Source organism: Alligator sinensis, unplaced genomic scaffold (assembly GCF_000455745.1).
Source record: "Alligator sinensis unplaced genomic scaffold, ASM45574v1 scaffold583_1, whole genome shotgun sequence".
Classification (NCBI taxonomy): Eukaryota; Metazoa; Chordata; order Crocodylia; family Alligatoridae; genus Alligator; species Alligator sinensis.
The window spans coordinates 46,308-68,018 of record NW_005841983.1 but is presented as its reverse complement, the minus strand read 5'-3'; the positions used below and the strand labels follow the sequence as shown (position 1 = coordinate 68,018).

General features: G+C 39.7%; 1 protein-coding gene across 1 annotated transcript in view; it reads right to left on the bottom strand.

Moving 5' to 3' along the window:
- MAP7D2 (MAP7 domain containing 2) overlaps nucleotides 1-21,711 on the bottom strand; it is a gene marked incomplete at its 5' end in the record, with an annotated part of 79,369 nt that overhangs the window by 25,833 nt on the left and 31,825 nt on the right. The window contains 5 exons of the mRNA XM_006021233.3: nucleotides 5,092-5,219; nucleotides 6,395-6,543; nucleotides 9,446-9,568; nucleotides 12,567-12,677; nucleotides 15,191-15,302. Of these exons, the coding sequence (XP_006021295.1) occupies nucleotides 5,092-5,219; nucleotides 6,395-6,543; nucleotides 9,446-9,568; nucleotides 12,567-12,677; nucleotides 15,191-15,302 (623 nt within the window). The remainder of the gene's footprint in view (nucleotides 1-5,091; nucleotides 5,220-6,394; nucleotides 6,544-9,445; nucleotides 9,569-12,566; nucleotides 12,678-15,190; nucleotides 15,303-21,711) is intronic.

Genomic DNA, 21,711 nt, shown 5'->3' with positions numbered 1-21,711 from the left:
TTTCCCTCCACTGCACCCTGCATTACAGTGCTGGCCTTTTCATGATTTGTTCAAGCCATTGAAGCTTTCTTTGTCACACAACCTCCAACAATGGTTCATAGGTTCCAATTTCTTGACTTATTTGATGCTTGACAGACTCATAGGTCCAGTGCTGAGTGCATGAGACATGCAACAGTCTCCCCAAGCAGTACATTTCAAATGCCTCAATTCTGTTCTCTAACTTATTAAGCGTCCATGCCTCAGAGCCATCAAGCATTGTAGATGACCTTGGCATGCAGCAGAGGTAACTTTACCTTCCATGTCATATTGCTGCTTGTCCAGATTAGCTTCGTTAGTTGGCTGGTGGCAATGGCTATTCTGGTCTCAACTTCATTTTCATATGTCAAGTCTTCTGTGATCTTCCATGATGGTGGTGGCTCCCTGATACTGAAAACTTGTTACTCTTCCTAATTTTTTCATTGCTCATCTTCACATCAACATTGCTGATGGTTATCTTGGAAGTTTGCCTTTCTCAGTGTTTATCTACATTCCATAGCTCTTTGCAGTTTTGTCTAGCATTTTTGTAAGTTCTTGAAGCTCTTTAGATGTCCCTACTATCAAATTCATGTTATCAAAAAGTGCAGGTTGATGATCTTCCACCCTTCAAATGATACAGTTCCTGTGAAATTCTCTAAGGCACCTGACATGATTTGCTTGAAGAGGTTTAAAAGGCATGGTGAGAACAGGCAACCTTGCCACACACCTACTGAAGTTGCAAACTATTTGAAAATGTTGTTGTTGATCAGCACTCCACTACTTGCATTGCTGTAAAGTTCTTCTTAGTGTTATCAGGGATCTGTTGATGTTATGCTTGTTCACTGTGGCCAAAGTGCTTGTGCCACACCCTATCAAAAGCTTTCTTGAAGTCTATGAAGTTATGGTGATGTTCTTTTTTAGTGATCCTGGTACTTTTCACACAGTATTTGGATGTTGAAGATTTGCTCTGTGGTACTTGTCCCCACTGTGAACCCAGCTTGCTCTTCCACCAGCACAGTCTCTACTTGAGGCTTGAGGCTTTTTTTAATTATGATTAAAGGGATTATTAAAGGGATGTTATCAACACTGTTTTTAAAGGAATAAATATCTGTGCCATTATGCATATTTTATACATTTTATAAAAACATATGTTTACAATATTACGAATGATAATACTATTATATATCAATTCATCCCTTCACATTTATTTTTATACGTAGTCAGGCTCCTGAAATTTGATTCATGCAGCCAGAGCGTTGTAGTTCATACAAAGTCTCACCAGCTATAGTGGAAAGTTACACAAGTGGAAGAATCTATATGGATCAAATTGCAGAATTTGGACTACTAAATGTAATTGGCAGAAAATATTTAAATTCTAAATTGGATTAGCAACACAAGCCAGAAAGTACTGGTAAATGCTTACAGATCAGGAAGGAAATGCCCCAAGAAGAACCACCATTAGTATCAAGGTCACCTCTCTCAAATATAGATATTAATCAGAGAGAGAGAGTCTTTTCTTCAGGCCACAAAACTAATCAGAACCCCTGACTTCAATAACTGGTCTTGGCACTGGTTCCATCTCTGTCTCATGGCAAGTCACTGAGGGCTAAGCTCTGCTTTGCTTGATGTCACTGGGACCATTAACTTGAGTAAAAAGCAAGAAAATATGTCCCTTAATCACTCTTCCAATCTATAAAATAGGGCAGTAATGCTAACATGCTCTCAGAGGATTATTTGAAAATTAGCTGATGTTTGTAAAGATCTTTGAAGATGAAGAGAGCTATTAAAGTGCTAAGTATTATTGACTAGGAAAAGGATTTGTAGGACAAAAGCACTTAATGCCATCAATATCCACTGGCAATTATGAAGTTAAAAAGAATTCCTTGGTTTTGCCATATTACACCACTCCATCAACTTACTTCAGTACTTTCCCTGCACATCAAATCTAAGATTATGGTTCTTTCTTGTACTTTATGACCCATCTCTAAATTCAGACAATGTCACAATAATATAATGCCTCCTGTTTTGTATATAATACCTCCTGTGCTTTTTTGGTAGCTCCTTTATTCTCTTTTTTGTGTCAAAATATTTTCTTGCTCAATCTTCTTGACTCTCTTGGTATCTCTGTCTAAACTCAAATCTTTAAAAACCCTGCTGCTTCAATAAAGATTTTGCCCCTCTCAATATATTTTGTGTATTTTATCCTTCCAAACCTTTTCTACAGTCTGCCTGTTTTCTTGGTTCAAGTTCTTTCAGTTAATTGCTTTCTTTTACTTTTCTATTTAGAAAGGCTGGTTAAAGCAGCTTTGTTAAATAAATGGATAATAAAACAACATATTACTTTCCTATGCTTAAACGTCCTTCAAGCAACTATCCCTCAAACTGAAGCAAATGCCACAAACAATTTTGAGGAAAAAAATAATGGAAGGATATTAGAAAGGCAGGAGTATTATGTCCTACATTTTAACTATTGTGAATAGTTCTCTGAAAACATCAGCTCAGTGTTCAACAGCAGCCAAAAGGACAAACTGAATGTTAGGAATTATTAAGGGCATTAAAACAAAACAGAAAATATTTTTATGCTAATGCATAAGTCAGAAGTATACCCACTGAATACTAAATACAGTTCTGGGATGTCCATCTCCACAGGGATACAATAGAAATAGAAGAGATTCCAAAAAGGGCAACAAGGATGATAAAGAACAAGAAGAGAATTCTATACATGGAGAAACTATTATGCTAAGACTTCTCAGTTTAGAGAAAAGATGACAGAGAGGAGATATGAGAGAGACATGCTATGTACAAGTTATATATTTATTTATATGAAATGTAAACTGTACCATGTGGTTTCTAATAACAACACAAAAATGTCCAAGACACTCAGACTTAAAATTAAGATAATTGAATATTTATATTAAAAAGTTACCCAAGTTAAAATGATTGTTTTTTCTTAAGAAAAAATGTTTGTAAATTCAAATGGAAGATTCCTCAAGTATTATTACAGTTTTGCATCTATTGACCAGCAATCTCATCATCTCATCTGAGTCACAGTAAAAGGTTACAAACATACAGATCAGTAATAAAATTTGGACGGTGTGGATGGAAAAGATAGGGTTGTATTCCATGAAAGAAAAATCATCAATTTAGATAAGTACAGTATTATATAACATATGCTCTAATTGTTTAGAATGTATATACATCATATACTTTATACCCCCTCTCCCCAATTTTTCTTTATGTTTTTTAATGCCATCACACACACAGCAGTCCAAAGTGATGCTTACACTGGATCCTCTGCAATTTTTTCTCCTCACTGTTGTGAGGGTTTGACTCAATCCAAATTTATATTACTTCCCTAACAGGGGTGTGAGCTCACTACTGTATCTTTAATAGCACTGAAGGTCTATTATTCCATAACAGAATGGGGATGAACCATGAGGATTCTGTGATTGCTCAAATGTTCCTGGAAGATAAGGGATGTGCACTAATGGTACTGAAGAATAAAATGTCAGGCTGCTTTTCAGAACTTTGAGAAACTTTATTTTTTATGGTTTTTTCTGATTAATAAAACTCAAACTTGTGCATAACTCTCCTCTGTTGACTGCCTGCCAAAAAGACTGAAATAGAAAGGGAAGATCTGAGTTGCTGTTGAGGAAGCTGTGTCAAAAACTGGACTATCCACTGCAACATTAACAAGTCAAGTTTAGAAAAATACCTATTCCTTTGTGCAAAGTAGGAAAAAGCACAAGACTGAGGTACGAATGTTTCAAGAGGCACATAACTGTCACAGTCAGTAATGAAATTAATTATTAAAATACACTGAACTCAAAGGATCAAGTTTTAAAGAAATTAAGGATATATTTATTTAGGGGATAGGGGATGGATTATTTGTGTACCAGACTACATAGTCAGCAAGAGCTAGTGCAACTGGTTAAATGTATACAGCAGTGGTGCTCAACCCACACTGCCATCACTCTCCTGCTACCACATTTCTGGATCTGAGAGGAGTGCCGTGGGCTGGATGACATGGCCCCAGATCCCAAATTGGGCCAGCCCACAGCCAGATCTGGGACATGGAGCTGGTCCACAGATGCTGGATCTGGCCCACAATCAGTCCTATGACACTAATCCAACCCATGAGCCTAGATGGATTGGGTCCCACTGGTGTAGACTGAGGTTGAGTATACACATTCAAATAACCTCCCAGGTTTGCGATCCAGGTATAGAAATTTACCCATAGCCACGTGTACAGATATTCAAATGCTGACATCCTCAAGAGTACAGAGCTTGCAGCTCGCAGGGAGAGTACCTGTGTACACATCTAAGTATGTTCTGCAGGCTTCCTCAGTCTGCCTGGTGACAAATCACAGCTGTGCATAGGGCAGCCCTGGTTGACTGACCCAGACTGCCCATAGTCAACCTGCATTTCCCCACAATACAATGTTGGGATTGCAAAGGGGCAGTGTTCTGGAGCACCAGAGTCCAGCAAATGACACACTTTCTTCCTAGGAGGGTGGGGGAGAAGCTGGAGGACTATGTTCTCTTCTGAGAGAAGCCATAGCATGTACAGACATTTGCTATCCAAAGAGAAACCTTTATCCCAAGAAAAACCCTATTGTTCCTAGGTTATTTTGATGCTAGACTGGCCATTTTACCAGGGAGAAAAAGCTTAAAACCCCTGTACACTCATGGTTTCTTTTGGAAGAGTAGCAATTTTTCCAGGAGAAACTGCGTATCTGTACAAGGCCTGAAACAAAGCATTTGTACTCTGCCAATGTCTCTCCATTAGACAGAAAAGGCCTCAAAAACATGCTACAAAACTAAAGTCATGATACATTTCAAACAAACTAGATTTAACATAAATTACCAACTAAAAGCCAGATTGGTAGCAGAAATCATGACCTGAGAATGGGAGGAAAATATTATTACAAGGATTTAGCACAGATCATACATAAAAATTAGAACTAAAATTTATCAGGTTTTATTTCACATTCCTAGGGAAGCGCCTGGGCCATTCAGGGTTATCCTATGGCTAAGAGGGCACACTGACTGGACCAAGCATAAAAATATTCATACTTGGGTGTTGCAGGTGATGCAGATCTTTTGGACATGCCTGCAGGAGAATCTGATCTTCTCAGAGGGGAACCCAAGCCAGATGATGAAACAGGAGTTGTGGGTCGCTTCTCTTTCTTTATCTTTTCAGCCTAGAACAACAAATTCAGGTTCCTTTACTTAGCTTTTGTAATTAAGAGAAAAGTGTCAATATAAAGAATTAACAAAGGGAATATCAATAGATATGCACAAATGCACAAACAAAATTAAAGTTCTCTAAATCCCAGTGGTGTAGGTAGGGCAGGGTACCCAGGACAGCTGTCCTGACTTGTGGGAGGGAAAGGGCTGGAAAGAGATGGCTGCTGCTAAACTGTAAGACTGCAGTCACAATCGCAAGGTACCGCAGCAAGCAGAAGCAGCCCTGTGTGTGACAGCTGGCCCGGGTGCCTGGGTGAGTTGTTACGCCTCTGCCGGTACACAACTGAAGTGCCAGATCATTCTACCTTGAGCATAAGCACTTTTACTTTTCACTTACACGCAGTATACAAATGCTGTTAAACACTGCATATCATAAAGAAATACTAGTGGAGCAGCACAGTAGTATGCTACCCTGCAAGAGCTTCAGCAAGCAATGGAGAAACATTTCAAAATTACTTATAAACAACTGCTCTAGGACATGCTAGACCTATTTGTTATTACCAAATATGGGGCACTATGGGAAAGAATTCTTGAATGTCAGCACACCTTTTTAAAAACATGCTTAGCAATGTGTAGGCATGTATAAACTAAGTTATCTTATATTCTTTGTTTTTACAGAAAATGCAAAATTACCAACAGCGGAATGTTAAATAAACTTATATCGACAGAGAAAAAGTGAAACTTGAACGGTGTAAACTAGAGATGCTGCTAATATACTATGCAAGTTTCAGGAGTATGGGGAAAACTTGCCAAGCAACTAGGACAGTGAACAGATTTATAGACAGACACTATTTGCTACACACCCATTCCCAGAAGTACTGGCTTCATAAGACAACTCAGAGACAAAATATGTTTCAGAGTCAGAAATGGAGATACCCAGCACACAGAAACACCACTCCAAATAGTGTTCCTTAATAGAAGCTACGCACTGTTTCCTAGTAGGTATTAAAAACTTACAGCAGGGCAAATACAGCAGCAGATACAGAGAAAGCTTTCTCTGATTTAGCTGTCTTACAGAAGTTATGGCACATCAATCTTTGGTAAATAAAAATGAAACAAGACAACTTAAATCAACTTAACCTTAAATCAACTTAACCCAAAACCGAAATTAAAACCTATTCCAACCCACCTGCGTAACTTCAGCTGCCGCTGCCCCTCTTGAGGCATCAGAAGCAAAAGCTGATGTCGCCTTCTTTTTTTCTGTGCTTCGGGTGGGGGAAGGCTTGTAGGGAGATTTTATAGGACTAGCTGGTGCTACACGAGGACAGATATGGAATACTAAAGAGTTATAGTACAATAGCAAGAGCAAAGGGGAACACAGACAGAAGAAGTAAGGAAAAGGAGAAAACAGCACAGCCTTAAGTTACAGCAACATTAGATATGGCAAATAACATTATCTAAGATTTGTTTCAAGAGATACCTAATTGCATTAAGATACTATACTTTTTGTATGGCCTCACATTTCCAAAAAATTCCTTTGCTAAATCATTTTTATGGTATCAAAAGCATTTTCAAAAAGACCACAACTCTAAAGATCACTGTAACACCCAAACATGTTTTCAATTAGTTTAATGGAGTTTTGTGCTGCTTTTCTCTTCTGAAGAAAGCAAACCTCTTTTCACTAAATATACTTTTAAAAGAGTGGGATAGTCATATTTAGGTCACATTTCAATAAGTATTTCAAAAAAAGGGTAGTTTTCAAAGACAAAAGATAACATTTTCAAAAGCATCTAGACTTCTAGAAAAGACAAGTGCTAGATTCTTTTAGAACACCCAAGTAAAATTTTTAAAAGCATCTGATGATACAAGACTTATCACATGCACAATTTTGTTCCTAAAAGTCAGTAGTTACTTGAATTTGAGTAGAGCTCACTGATTAAATGCACCATAGTACAACTCTAGGTCTTTTTTATCTGTTTGGTATTTATTTGCTAAATAAATAAAAACAGTATTTTGCTTATATTGGTTGCTAAGTTGCAAATATTTAAAAAACATGAAGAACTAGATCAACTATATGTATGTTTCATAATTAACACTGGCAAAAATCAACACCACTGGGACATAACTAATTTTGTTTAATCATGAAGGGACTGATTGTGGGATAATGTTACTGTGCATCATCCATTTTCAAGGAACAGAACAAATTTTCCATAACCTCTCGTAGTCCGGTATTATAAAATTATACATTCTGTAATTTTAAAATTAAATATAATCAAAACTTTTTTCTTTTTCTTGACTCTTTTCCAGCAAGATGGCAATACTCTAGGGAATCTGGGGAAACTTCCTGTTTGCAGTATAAGGGATTTATTTTTACTTCAGCTGTTATGAATAATTGCTCTAGAAAAAGTCTCAAAATGGGCACTGAAATGAAGACCCTAATTCCTGGGCATGCACAAAGAGACACTAAATCTCAGAAATGAAACCCAGCATAGACTACATGAAAAAACAGTACCTAGTTCCGTATTTATTAAGCTATTGAAACTAAGGCAGTCTAAAGGCCACAGTGCTAATTCTGAAAGATGTCACTCTGCAAAGACAGAGAAACTGCTAAAACAACCACAAAATTATGCATTCTTACTCTTTACTACCCCTTTACATCCTTTAACAATGTATAATTGTTTGTTTGACTGCTTGTTTGACATTAAGCATCAAGGTTCTCTTATTTTACTGGTAAATCATGGCAGGACCATGAACAGAAATCCTGTGTGTTTCTGTTTTCTGTAATCTGAGCAGCAGTTTTCCTCCCTTCCAAATGGAGGGTGAGAGGAGGGTGGGCCCTAAGACGATTCCAAGAATCAGCACTCTGCTGCTTCAGTTTAGAGGAAAGGAGAACTGCAATCCAGGTTCCAGTCTGGTATGACGCACAGTCTATGTCCTTTAAAGATGGTGCAGCAAAGGGTGTGTGTGTGGGTGTGTGTGTGTTTGCGAGGGAGTGAAGGTTTGGATGTAAATAAGCAAAGAACAAATCAAGAAATGATCTCTACATTTCTTCTCTACAGATTATTAAAACCATAAAACTACATAAAAATCCATGAAATTAAAAGCACCAATTCTGTTTCATCTTAGTAGCACATTCTAAATTTACAGTAGCAACCATGACCTCATTCTATGCTGGCCTTCCTTTTGTATCTTTCTGAACAATAATTCAAGGTTTTTTATGGATCAAAAACACTGCATACTGCAGCCTCCAAAATACAATACTGTTTAATGTAGAAACAGGCAAAAAGACAACATTTAATGAATGTCTTAAAATACCAAAAGGAAAAAGTTGAGGGCATTTTTTCCTTTGTTTGCTTTGTTATAAACTCTCTCTTTATATTAATATCAGAGGTATAAAAGATGAGTACCCTTAAGCCATGCAATGGGGGACTAAGAGATGACAAAGGTTTTTTTTTACCATGCTACAGTTTTGTCCTGAAAAGTGAGTATTTTCTTTTGCAGAAAGTGTATTTACAAAAACTTTCCCTGATTCTGCAAACATTTATTCAGAAGTATTTTTAAAGATGGGACTACTCACATGCATAAAGTTAATCACATGCAAGTATTAGCAAGAACAGAACCAACATCTCTTGACATGGGCTTGACAACATACAGAAGAGCACAGTTAATGGTATCACTAACATTTAATCCCTTAAAAAAGAAGGAAGTTAATTACTAGAAGTAACATTCTCTACTCCATCTAGTTTGTTTTTCTTTTTCTGAAGTATGCCCTAGTATTCATAAAAACTTTTATCATCTGCTCCTTTAAAAAAACAGAAGTGACTGCACAGTAAATAACAACTGAAGCCTCAATAAAACTCAATAGGGATGAAACAACATATTTTGAATGCTAGTTTTTATTTTGGATACTGTTTGTCTGAAGAAAATTAAGATGCAATATTAATGTGCTAATATAGAGCTTTTATCCTTTGCTCTAATAACTGAGACACTTGGATGCAGAACTCAAAATACCTTATGAATTGTTCCATTAGGTTTCATTTTCCAACAATTATTTCAATTATTTAAAAAACCCAGAACAACAGACATGTAAATATTTTTTAACCTTCTGACACATTTTACCAGAAGTGGATAGTAAAATTATAATAAAAAATGAATTGATTTAAGAAATAACGTAAGTGTAGCTAAACAAAACTTAACAATTTCAAAATGCATTTTTTCTTTTCTTTTTTTTTGTTTTTACCTGAGTCACTGTACTGCTCAGACAGCACTAGTGTGCTTCTGCTTCTGGCTAAAGAAGAGTGTGTAGGAGTCAAGAGTCGAGAAACAATAAAATTTTCCATTGGACTAAGGTGCATGCGGTGAGCTGAAGGATGGGAGCAAATAAAATAAATTTAACATGCAAAAAGAAATTCAACAAAAAACAGTTATAAAAATTATAAATAAAACCTTTAAAATGATAACATGAAACAAAGAGAAAAAATATAATGCTTGTAATCTAAAAATATTTTAAAAGAATTTAATTCTCCTGTTAATTGGTTTTGGGGTTCTTTATCATTTTTAAGCCACCTAAATTATCTTCCAACCTGTACAGCAAACACAGTAGGTTAAGGCTATTCTTCATAGACAAAATATTTCAGTTCTGCAAAATGGTTGCTTTCATGACTCAGCATGAAAAAAAGCTTTGCCCAACAGAATAAATAGATGAGATACTGGCTTGACAGTGCAGCTGCTGAGGTGTATGCAAAGATTACTGTAAACTATTTAACATACTCAAAGTGTCATTGTTCTATAAATCTTACTTTACACAATATGCCCTCCCTCCTGTCTTCTTCATAAGTATAAGCTAAGGCCCTGGACACACATGTTTACAAGCATGTAAAAAAGAAGCTGATATGCTGTATAGCTCTATACAAGTCCAGCAATGAATATCCCAGGAAAAATCAAGGGCAAAACAACACCAGCATACATTACATCAGGGTATTTCTCATGTGTCCACAATTTATCTCAGAGCAGCCATTTTGCTCCCTTGCCACCTTGGCTACCGACAGAAGTTAGACATAAACCAGTAAGAGATCGGAAACTGGTTTAAACCTGTAACAGAACAGAAGTTCAGTGCACACAAACCACTTTCAAAATGGCCAGAACCGGTTTAAGATAAACCCAGTTGGATGTAGTATCAGACTTAACTGATTTAGGCCAAACCGGTTTATGAAACTTCTGTCCCAGATCCCTTCCTGGTTCAAGTTAACTCACAGCCCCACAGCACACCCAGGCTATGCTGTCTGCTCCAGCCTCACCCCTCTGCTCCTTTCCTGCCTGTATCTGTCAGCCCATAGGGATGCGGGGGCAGGGGAACAGATACTCTAAACCCCCCTACCCAGGGTCTACAGTACATGGGGGAGGGAAAGCCCCTCGAGTGGGCGATTTTGGACCCCTGCAACCCTCCCCCTTCCCAGCTGCTAATTGTTTCAGCTACTGCCACAGGAGGGAGGGAGAAGAAGTCCTCCTGGCCAGGTGCCTGCCCATGCAGCCCAGCATAGGGGCACCAGGGAGCCCCTGCCTTGGGGGGCTTCCTTCCACCCCAGCCCAGGATCCCTCAGCCTAGGGCAGCCCCAGGGAGCTAAGGACAATTCTTCCCCTCCCCAGTCCTAGGGCTGCTTGCCTGAGCTGCTGCAACTCTGCAGGGATAGCCTGGGGCAGGCTTAGGTCGCAGAGGGAAATTCTCCTGCTCCTCCACACTCAGTTTTGCTTGAGCTGCTGCGAATCTGAGGCAAAACTTTTTGCACGGGAGTGGAAGAATTCCTCCTTCTCCCTCCTCTGAAAGCCGCTGAAGCAATCAGCAGCTGGAAAGGGGCAGGGGGGAATTCCCCTTAGCTCCCCAGGGCTGCCGGGGCTGGGGAACCTAGGCTGGAGGAAACCCCCTGAGGGGGAGGCTCCCCCAATGGTGGGCCAGCACCCATGGGGGGACAGCAGGGGGTTGGAAGCATGTACTGGGGAGCCAACTGGGGACACTTGGGTAGGTTGGCAATGGCCAGCAGGCTGGAAGACATGTTCTAGTGCCCCGCACCTATTGGCCTGGGTCAGTGCAGGCCTCCCCTTGCCTTTCCCAATTGAAAACTGAACACTAGTTCAATTGATTCAATCTACGCAGCTTAGAGGAAGTTGCCTAGATTGAATCGATTCTGCCTCGGGCTTTTTGACTGTCTGTACTTAGCCCCTGGGGAAATGTGCTGTAATAATGCCTACTATATGCAGCTACCCGAAAAGAGGTGGGTGTCTGTTTCCATCAGATCTCAGTATAATTTACACATCAATATACAAAATGAATGTTAATTATGCCAGTGTAGAAATGCTGTGTGTCCAGTACCCTAAGACTATAGAATTGTATAAATATAACCCGAAGATACACATTTATAGAACCATCTATTGCAATAACTTCTAGATCATAGAGTCCTTTGATAAATATGGATCCAAAACTGAAGAACATTCAAAAGTCCTTTCTTACTTCAGTCACTATATTCTAACCCCTGTATTTTAAAAAGCAGTAGCTCAGAGAAGGACAAATCCTCAGTCCTTTATGGTCATTAGCCACTAATCCTGCAAGATGATTATCTTCTGCCGAACTTCTCATGGATTAGGCCTTGAAGTCAAGTTAAAGGACTTAAGAACTCTGGACACAAGTGAAAATGTCCAACAGGCTCATATCATATTTTTGCCAATACCACAAAGTAGAACATATCTATTCACTACTTAAAATTGTTTCTTAACACGGCTAAAACATCACAAACCAAACATTTTTGGCTTGTAGTCTACCTGTAGCCAAGTCATGCTCCTTTTTATGTGCCAACATGGAAAACAGCCAGTGAAAAATACAATACCTGAGTCTTACTGGTTGAATTATTACTGATGCATTTACAATGCAGAAGCCTAATACTTCAGTGTGAGTTCTCCCATCTCAAATAACTAATCCACACCCTTTAACTAATCCAGCATTTTTCTCTGTCCTGCCACTTCTGTCCAATGCCCATAATTTAGCCAAACTCATTACCAAAGGCCCAGAAGGATTCACAGGGCATATCCTTCTCCATGACAAAGATTTACATTACCAGTTCAGCATTTACTTCCATACCTGGGGTCTGCAACCTGGCAACATTGTCCTAGATGGGCAAGAAAGTTATTTCATGTACTTAATATCACTGGATCTTTTATTACTTTTTAGCTTGCCACGTCAATAACTTTTGACTCGATACCTGCAAAAGCCACAAAGCAACTACAAATACATCTATGGACAGGAGAGTGCACTTTAAATATGGAAGGAGAGTTGATGCTCATAAGAGACCATAAGCAGCATATTCACTTGCCTCTGTCAGGGGAATGTGTTATTGCCGCTGTGGAGGAGGAGAGTCGCTTACTGATTGGTGACTCCATTTGCTTTGGCAGATTCATTGTAGAAGCTGAAAGTTTGTCACATGCTGCAGAGAGACGCAGTGAAGATATTTATATTGACACCACAGTGTGGAAAACTCCCAAAATTAACCTCTCATTTTGTAGTCACGGACCTTGTCACTGATCTGGGGCACTGAATATTGCATAAAAGCTAATCCTATTCTGACTGCTGTAGTAGTAGCACTCAGTGAGATGCAGCTTGGGGTAGAATTTTTCTCCTTGTGCTTTTAACATTCCAATTTTACAATACCCTGCATTCTGTAGTGCCAGACGCTAGTCATTTCATATTAAGTCCAAATGAATAAAGTTGTAGCAAGGGTGTGTAACACCTACACACCAATCACACAAGCAGCATGAACTTATGCCCAATTAACGTTGCAGTGAACTCCCATATGCACCGCTTTTTGTGCAATGGTCAGAAGTCACAAGCATAGTGAGTAGTTTAGAGATTTCATTTGTTTACTTTATTTTGTTTCTCCTAATAGAAAAAAAAATCAAACTAGGAACTCATATACATGGTCCCAATCCTGCAGTCCTTAGGTAAGATTCCCAGTTGTTTCATTGCAACTTTCCTGAATGAGACTTGCAAAATTTAACTCTGTCTGCTTAGTAAGCAATATAATTCCTTAGGTTCCTTCTTTTAAAAGGTAGATGCAAAGCCTGCTCCAAGAATGTGCATGTCCAAATCTCTTATTTATTCATAAATTATTGCTTGGTATAAACATTTGCCAATGGGTGCATGAAAATATTTTTGTAAGTATACATGCCTGTCTTTACAGGCACCATCACTGTGCCCATCTTGGGCAAGGGGGAAATGTTACTAAATAGATTGGCTTGGTGAGGTTTTCAAAATATCAGGATAACAACGTAAGAAAACACAAGCAACAAAATATTATGCCATCAGTACTCTAACAGCATAATATCTCATTTCACAGATCTTTGAAAAAAATTCTGATCTAACATACAGAAGAAAAACAAATACATTCAAGACAATCTCAGTGTGTGTTTGTAACCACTATTAATATGAAAAGAAACCATTCAACATCCTGAAACAACAAGGCTCTTTAAACAGATTTTATTAGTTTAAAAAAATTGGGGGAGGGGCAATGTAAAGAGAGATACTGGGAAACATAGGTATGTTATGATTACTTGTAGCATATTTTATTTACATGTATTGTATAGTTGAAATGTTTATATATAATAGAACCTATACCCCAGTAGGTCTCTTCTGCACAAGCAACTCGAAAGATATGCACACAAAAACTACAAAAACATGTATCTGTGCCCACAAAGTTCACAAATATGGGAATTTACTGAGTAATTAGAAGTCCACAGTTAGTGATCAAATTATGAAATGTCTCCATTGTGCTGAAATGCAAGGCATGCACTGCTTCACTATGACAAAATTAAAATAAAAAGACAACTGGTCCACATCTCTAACAATAATGCTGTAGAATACCAGACTGAAATAATAAGAAAAACAGTGGTTAGGAAGGACAAGATCAGTGGATGGATTTAAGTGATTAGAACAATTAAACGAGACACTATGGTACTGTGATTCTCTGAAATACCATTGTAGGAATCAGCAGCAGCAGTAGAGGTCACAGGGTCTGGAGGAAGGGTGTTGGCAACTAAACCTAGAGGGGGTGGGGTATTTTCTGATTCACCTACACAGCAGAAAAAAAATCAGAGCAGAGAGGTAAAAGAAATTACCTAATAGGTTAAAAATATGTTTAAGCTATAAATAAAAAGGTGCCTTTCTAGAAGTGTAAGAATTGCTTTCATCATGCTGCAAGTACATTTATTTTCTAATTATTAAATGACGTACCATGAAAATTATACTGTGAAATACACCCAGATCATTTTTATTTTAGCAAGAACTATTACATATATTTACACTCTGTTTAGAAGACAGCAGCAGAGATATTCTCATTATCTAAACACAAGATTTTGGGGGTTTTTATAGAAAACAATATTAAAAACCTTGAAATTTTAAATGAACATAAATGATTTAAACAAAAAACATGCTTTTTGAAACAAAAAGCAGTACATGGTTCTGAAATAATTTGCTTTGAAGCCAAAATAAAAGATCAGTAGCTAAAAATGTGGAAAAATCTATTTGGAACTGTAAATGCTGCATAATCATCTAGAAAACCCTGTGAGCTATTAGAGATGCCAAAACCAAAAATAGATCATTTTTTGCAAAATCTTGGACAGCTCTCAGCCCCCCTGGTGATTATTTAATTTGCTAAATATATATATTTTATAATTATTTTTGCATTTTATTTTTTTGCCATCCTCAAAACAGTTTCTGATTGCACTATTAAAATGACCTGCATTCACAAACTTAGGAGTGATCTTTCTTCCCAAGAGATATCACAGACAGGAAACCTGGTGATTACAAAGCATTTATTCATGCAACTTGTCAACAGCCCATACAATCTCACTGTACCTATTAAAAGTACCTTTCTTCTATTTTTAAAAATTGTATGCGTTTTGCACTTCAAGATCTGCAATGCAGACAGCCTGTTACACTCACCATCTCTCCCTGAGCCTGCAGCCAGTGCTCCTCCCCACGACCATCGCTTCTGTTTCTGTTCCAGCTGCTGACTGCGTTCAAGGGAACGGCGCATCATAGCTTCTAAACGTTCCTGGTTGCAGAAAAAGAGAAAAAATCCAAACTGGTTCACCTGTGCTTTTGCAATCAATGCTAAAAATAAACGTTGCTTGCTGCCGCACATACAATGATTACAGGAACCTGCTACTAGTGAAAGAAAAAGGACAGAATAAAGAAGATATCAGTATGTCTACCTACCTCTAGATAAGTGTATCCTTTGTCTGCAGCCCTCTGAGGTCACTACAGAGGCCTAAGTAAATAACACAAGTTGCATCACTGCCTAGCATCTGCTCCCACTGGAGAGGCTGCTGCTGTGCTCTGGACTCAATTTGTGTAAGAATAATGCTCGACAAGCATTAACTCTTTCTTGTCTATGCAGACTTCAGGTTTTTTTCCTTCCAAAGTAGAGCTAAACTGCTGCAATGACACTGGCTCCTCCTAGCCACACAGATAAATGATCAGTTCAAACATGAAGCTGGTTGCGTTGCAGAATGACTGATTTATTTCTAAAGCAAGTCCCTGTTTCCACCACCACATCCTCTACAGATTAGACATTTAAGGGTGAAGAGCAATGTTTATCCTATCCTGAGTTCCTGTTCAATTTAGATATAGAAGAGGTAAGAATATTTGTGGGTGGTATCTTTTAAGTTGGTCCAATAAAAGATAATCACTCACAAAAATTCTTGCCTCTCTTTTTTCCTGGACCACCACAGCTACATCATCACCTCAATATGACCAGTTAAGATACATACATCATTAACCATATCCTTCCTCCTCCTTGCTTTGAACCGCCTGCCACTCAACTCTCCCTCCCATTCCTCTCTTTTCTCTCTCATTTTTGTCCCTCTGAAAACCCTACCCCAATTTTAAATGTGACATAATTAGACAAGACCTTCATTTCCCATTCCTTTGGCCTTCTAACCTCACCTTAAACCTTAACAAATCTTCCGTATGCTTCAGCAGTCACCTTTTCCCTATGGTGGTCTCTCTATACTTTACTGATTGAGCATTAGGGTTTTATTGACTTTCTTCAAGATGGATATCCATCCTCTGGTCCTCCTGCCCACCCCAATCCCCAACATCTAGTGCTAGTGGTCTTCCATGGCCATAATCCACTTCCCACACACCTTACTCCCCTTTTCCAAACTGTCTACCAACATACTTGGCAATTCCAGCTTCCACAGTCCTGGTCTTCTGCGTATCATCTTTCACAATTTTTTCTTAAACACTAAGGTACAGTTCAGCTCCTCCATTTCTTTTTCCTTGACCACTCTTTCAACAGACACTGGTTTCTTACTCCTCAAATCCCCCTTTTTCCCTGCTCACCTCCATCAGCACTCCTTCCTGCGACACCCACAGCCAATCTCCAATCCATTGGATCACCAACTTCCTCCTCAGTCTGAGCCCTAAGAGCTCTCCACCAAATAACATTGACCTCCACCTCCAACTCTTTTGAATCCTCACATAGTCTTCTCTTTTGGACACCTTTCTATTATGTTCCATAGATAGCAGCGGTCTCAAACTCATATGGCCCCACAGGCCCGATGAGCAATTCTACTCCATGGGCAGGGAGCCAGCCCCAGGCTGCTCACAACAGCCAGATCAGGCCCATGGACCCTCTGCCCCCTGTATGCCAGATTAAGCACCTGCAGCATCCACTCTAGCTGGTCTAGGACTGTGGCACCCATTTTGGCTGGTCTGGGCTGGACAATGCATGAAGCACAGGTCATGGACTGGTTACAGCAAGTGCCAGATCAAGCATGCAGGGGACCCAGATCCCTCCCCCCTCCACTGCATGCCAGAACCAGTGCCTGCTCTGGCCAGTCTGGGGCAGCACCACACACAGTGCCAGGCCTAGACTGGCTGGAGCAGGCACAACATGTGGCTCATATTCTGAACCAGTCAGAACACGTGACATGCGGCACAAGCCCAGACTGGCCAGAGCAGGCAATGTAGACGCTAGGTCCAGCATGCAGCTGGAAGGTCCCAAACTGGCTTTGCCCAATGCCAGCATCAGGGGCTAGATGATGTGGCTCCAGGGACTGTATCTTTGAAACCCCACAATTAAAATAATCTTTCTTGAGTGTGACAACCCTTCAATCAATGTGCCTCCGTGTATGGCCTTGCTTTGCTTTCCATCTTTGTAGTCCCTTCACCTTCCTCCTGCTTATTCTACCTACTATGATCAACATCTCTCAGGCTTTTTACTCAGCCTTTGCAATCCATTTTTAATTCTCCTTCCACTCTAAGGCATCTTTCCATCACAGGGTTTCACTTGACCTCCTTCTGGCTAAGTGTTAAGCCTATATCATATCCTCCTCCGCCATCTGGTCCCTAGTTTCATCTAGTAAGTTAATTCTTTGTCCTGGCTTCTGTTTTCCTGAAGAAGAGGCTGGAGAGACATCAGTGCAGGATAGCTTAAGAATAATCCATTCTTCATTCATGAGTGCAGTTCTGTTACATGAGTGTTGAGGTCCCTCCCAACCCCATCTTTCTATCGCTACCCTAAGGAATCCTAGAGAAGGATTAGGATCTCATTGTACCAGATCAATGGCTCTCAACCTTTTGACAGTCAGGGCACCTTTCCATAACTTGTTCTTTTTTTTAATTTGGCAGCACCCCAGATGAAAACCACTGTTGTACTGCCTCAGCTTACCAGATAACTCTTTATTCAATTTACCAGGCTCTTAACATTTTCCTTTTCCCACACCAGCATAAGACAACAGCAATGCAATTATTGGCTGTTGTCAATAAGCAACAAACCAAACAACAAACAAAAAAACAACCCTTTCCCCCAGACAAATTTGATTTTTCTGTTGCTTACACAAGACATTTTGAATAAGTTGCAATGGAACTACTCCTGATTTACACCATGTTAGCTGAGATAGGAATGAAGCCCCAAAGCCAAAATAATGTGCTATTCTACTTTTCCTCTTTGTGAAAGACTCCTGTTGATATGAATGGGAATGCTGTAAGGGAAATACTCTAAATTAAATTATCACATTAATCTGAATCCAAGATCACTTTAAATTTAAGACACCTCCCCAATAATAAGATTCTATAAATGGAAAAATGATAAATTTGTTATAATTTTCCAGTATACAATCTAATAAACAGAGTCATCTTAAATTCATCATCCCACCAGGGCAGCATGGAAATCAGCAGCAGAGGAGTGTGCGATAGGTAGGGGGGGGGAGCAGGCAGCCTCCTTGACCCCTGCCCCACCACATCTTGTCTCCCCTGAAGCCTGTCACACCCGTGGAGTAACTGTACCCCTGCTGCCTGCGCCCCTGCTTGCACCTTGCAGCCTCTGCCCCCTTTTTGCTCCAACCTCTGCTTACTGTCAGGCATGGGTTGAGCTCCCATGGAATGGGACCCTCATCTTGGATTTGAATAAATACAGTGATTTGAAAGGACCTGATTTGTCCTAGTTTATGTAATGACATTTTTCATCTGTTGGATTTATAGTAAATAAGAGGTTGTGAACTCTTTTAAAAGGCATCCTGTGTTTGCATGGAAACAAGGCTGGTCATAATGAATCCTTTTTTTTTCCGTAAGCATACCAATATCATGTGTTCTGTCAGCATCTAAGTGAATTCCCTGTCCTTAGGGCAGCGGTTCTTAACAGGAGTGCTGCTGTCCTCACCATAGCCAAGCAGAACTATGCCATGTGTCTTCTGCAGAGCCAGACTGGAAAAAAAGCTGTGGCAGGAGCGCACACTCTCCTTGCAGCTCTTCCAGGTGTGGCACCACATGCTCTATAGAGATGTCCAGGAAAGTTCCACCTGCTCTACCATGTGAGGTCAGACCAGGAAAGACTGAGGTACTCCTCCCAAAACTGTTTTCAATCTGGCTCTGCCGGAGGTGCATGGCACAGTTCCTGCTGGCCACGATAGTAGAGACAAAGCCCACACCATGGCATACCTGAAAGGGTCTCATGGCGCCCTAATTGAGAACCACTGTGCTAGGTACTGAGAAGCTCCTGCCTATTCTCTCAGTCTCTCCCAGCACTCAGTTCATGATCCCCTCCCCTTTCCCCTCTAAAATAGAGGGTGAGCTATCATCTGCATGCTAACAAAGCCTGAATCTGCCTCTCAAACCTGAGGCCTTGTCTTCTGTTCACTCTTGCATCTCCAGTGGTCTTTGGGGTATCACATCCTAGATGCCAAACTTGCTAAAAACAGTCTCTAGCTTTCCTTCCTGTTCTTTGTTTGTTTGTTTTTTACCAGCACTGTCTATCATCAATGCTCAAGAAAACCATGCAGCCTCTCATCTTTCCACCTCCTTTTCCTCCACCCAAAACATGTGTGTGAACACGCATACAAGCCATCAAAACACTTAGATATTTCCTTTTTTACAGCAGCTTGAAAAACCCCCAACATACTTTCTGTTTCTGCTTGCCCATACTTCAGTTTTCTCCTGGCTTTACTTCTTTCAATCTCCTGACTGCCAACTCAGTTCCCTCCTCCAATCTAATACCAAAATAATCTACCTCTCCTGTTTTTTTTCATTTCTATATTTTCATGGCCCGATCTCCCTATTGGCTTTCACTTGGTTGATACATTACTTACTGTCAGTCCCATTCTCCTATTAGTCCTTCGAAGACTCCTGCTGGACACAACTCCTTTATAGTCCCTTCCCACTCTTTTTTCCACCCACACCTTTTTGTCCATGAAACATCCTTCCACCCATGTTGTATAAAAAAAGTTCCTCTCCTTTTTCTTTAAAATTCCTTCTTTAAAAAGAAAAAAGAAAGGGAAAACTACACACACTTCTTCTAAACTTACCAGCATTAAGGTACCTAACACATATTGTAAAATACTTATTACATTTTTTTTTAAAGTATTACTGCTAGCACAGCACTTATTCTACTAACTCAGATAATTTATGTTTTCTTTCTCTGTTTGTTCATATTAGAATGTTTCATAAGGCAAAAACCAGGTACTCCTCAGGCCTGTGTAGATAAAACCTAAAATAACCAAGAGCACTGTAATACAAATGACATGAAAAACACAAAATAAATACTTTAAAGAAAAAAAAAGGATTTCTCCATATGTTTTTGAAAACTCACGTTACCTAAATTCAAAATATTTGGGGAAGGGAAAGCGAATTACAGATTCAACTGGATAATATGAAATATTGGAAAAGGATGCAGACTTCGTCTACATTTTACTTGCAAACACATGCTGTAACTTATGTAGTGTCTTTTATTAGAAAATAACAAAACACCTAAACATTATTAGAAAATAACAAAACATAAATCATCTCTCCATGAAGGTAATTTATTACATATTTTATCATCCTAGCCATCTTGTATAAACAAAAGTACTAAAATGTATTTTAAACCATCTAAAAAAACCCAACAACAAACAACTCACCAAATGCAGGTTAGCATAAGCAACTTTTCCATTTATTACTGCTAAAACAAGTCTGTTTCCCAGAAAAAGCACAAGCATTCCTCCATGAGCAACACACCAAAATTTGCTGCCTTTTATTGCAAACCTTACATCCATGAAAGTAATTTTAAACACTAACTACTTCATATATGGGATCTACCTACAGCAAAGGCAACCTCTACAGTACAAACAATATGCTGGGCCATGATAAAGAATATAACTCAAGTGCCTATACACTAATGCTAGGAGCATGGGGAGCAAGCAGGATGAACTAGCACTCCTGCTTGCAGAAAACACCTACGACTTAGTAGGGCTAACAGAAACCTGGTGGGATTCTTCCCACGACTGGGCGGTACACATTGAGGGTTATAAGCTGTACAGAAAGGATAGAGTGGGGAAGAGAGGGGGAGGGGTGGTGCTCTATGTCAATGAGCAATATACATCGACCCTTATCAAAACTGAATTGGAGGAGGAGAAAGTAGAAGGACTGTGGGTTAGGTTACATGGAGGTCAAGGAGAAAGGGATTTGGTGGTAGGGGTCTGCTACAGACCCCCACACCAAGGGGAAGAACTAGATTTGGGGCTCCTGAGGCAGGTCTCGGAGACCATAAAAACTAGGGAGGCAGTAGTCATGGGGGACCTAAACTACCCAGACATCTGCTGGGAGACGCAGACAGCAAAGTCCCACCGTTCATGCAGGTTCCTATCCTGTGTACAGGACCTCCATCTGACACAGGAGGTACATGGTCCCACTAGGGGGGGATGCCTTACCGGACCTGGTATTGGCAACGGGGGATGACATGGTAGGAGATCTACAGATCGGTGGCCATCTGGGGGACAGTGATCACCAAATAATAGAATTCATCATAAGACGTCGAGTGGGTAAGGTACCTAGTAGGGTGAAAGTGCTAGACTTTAGGAAAGCTGATTTCAATGAACTCAGGCGTTTAGTCAAGGACGCATGGCAGAGTAGGAGTTTTAAAGAGTTGGGAGCCCAGGAAGGGTGGCTGTGCCTTAAGGAAATGATCCTTTGGGCACAGAGGGAGA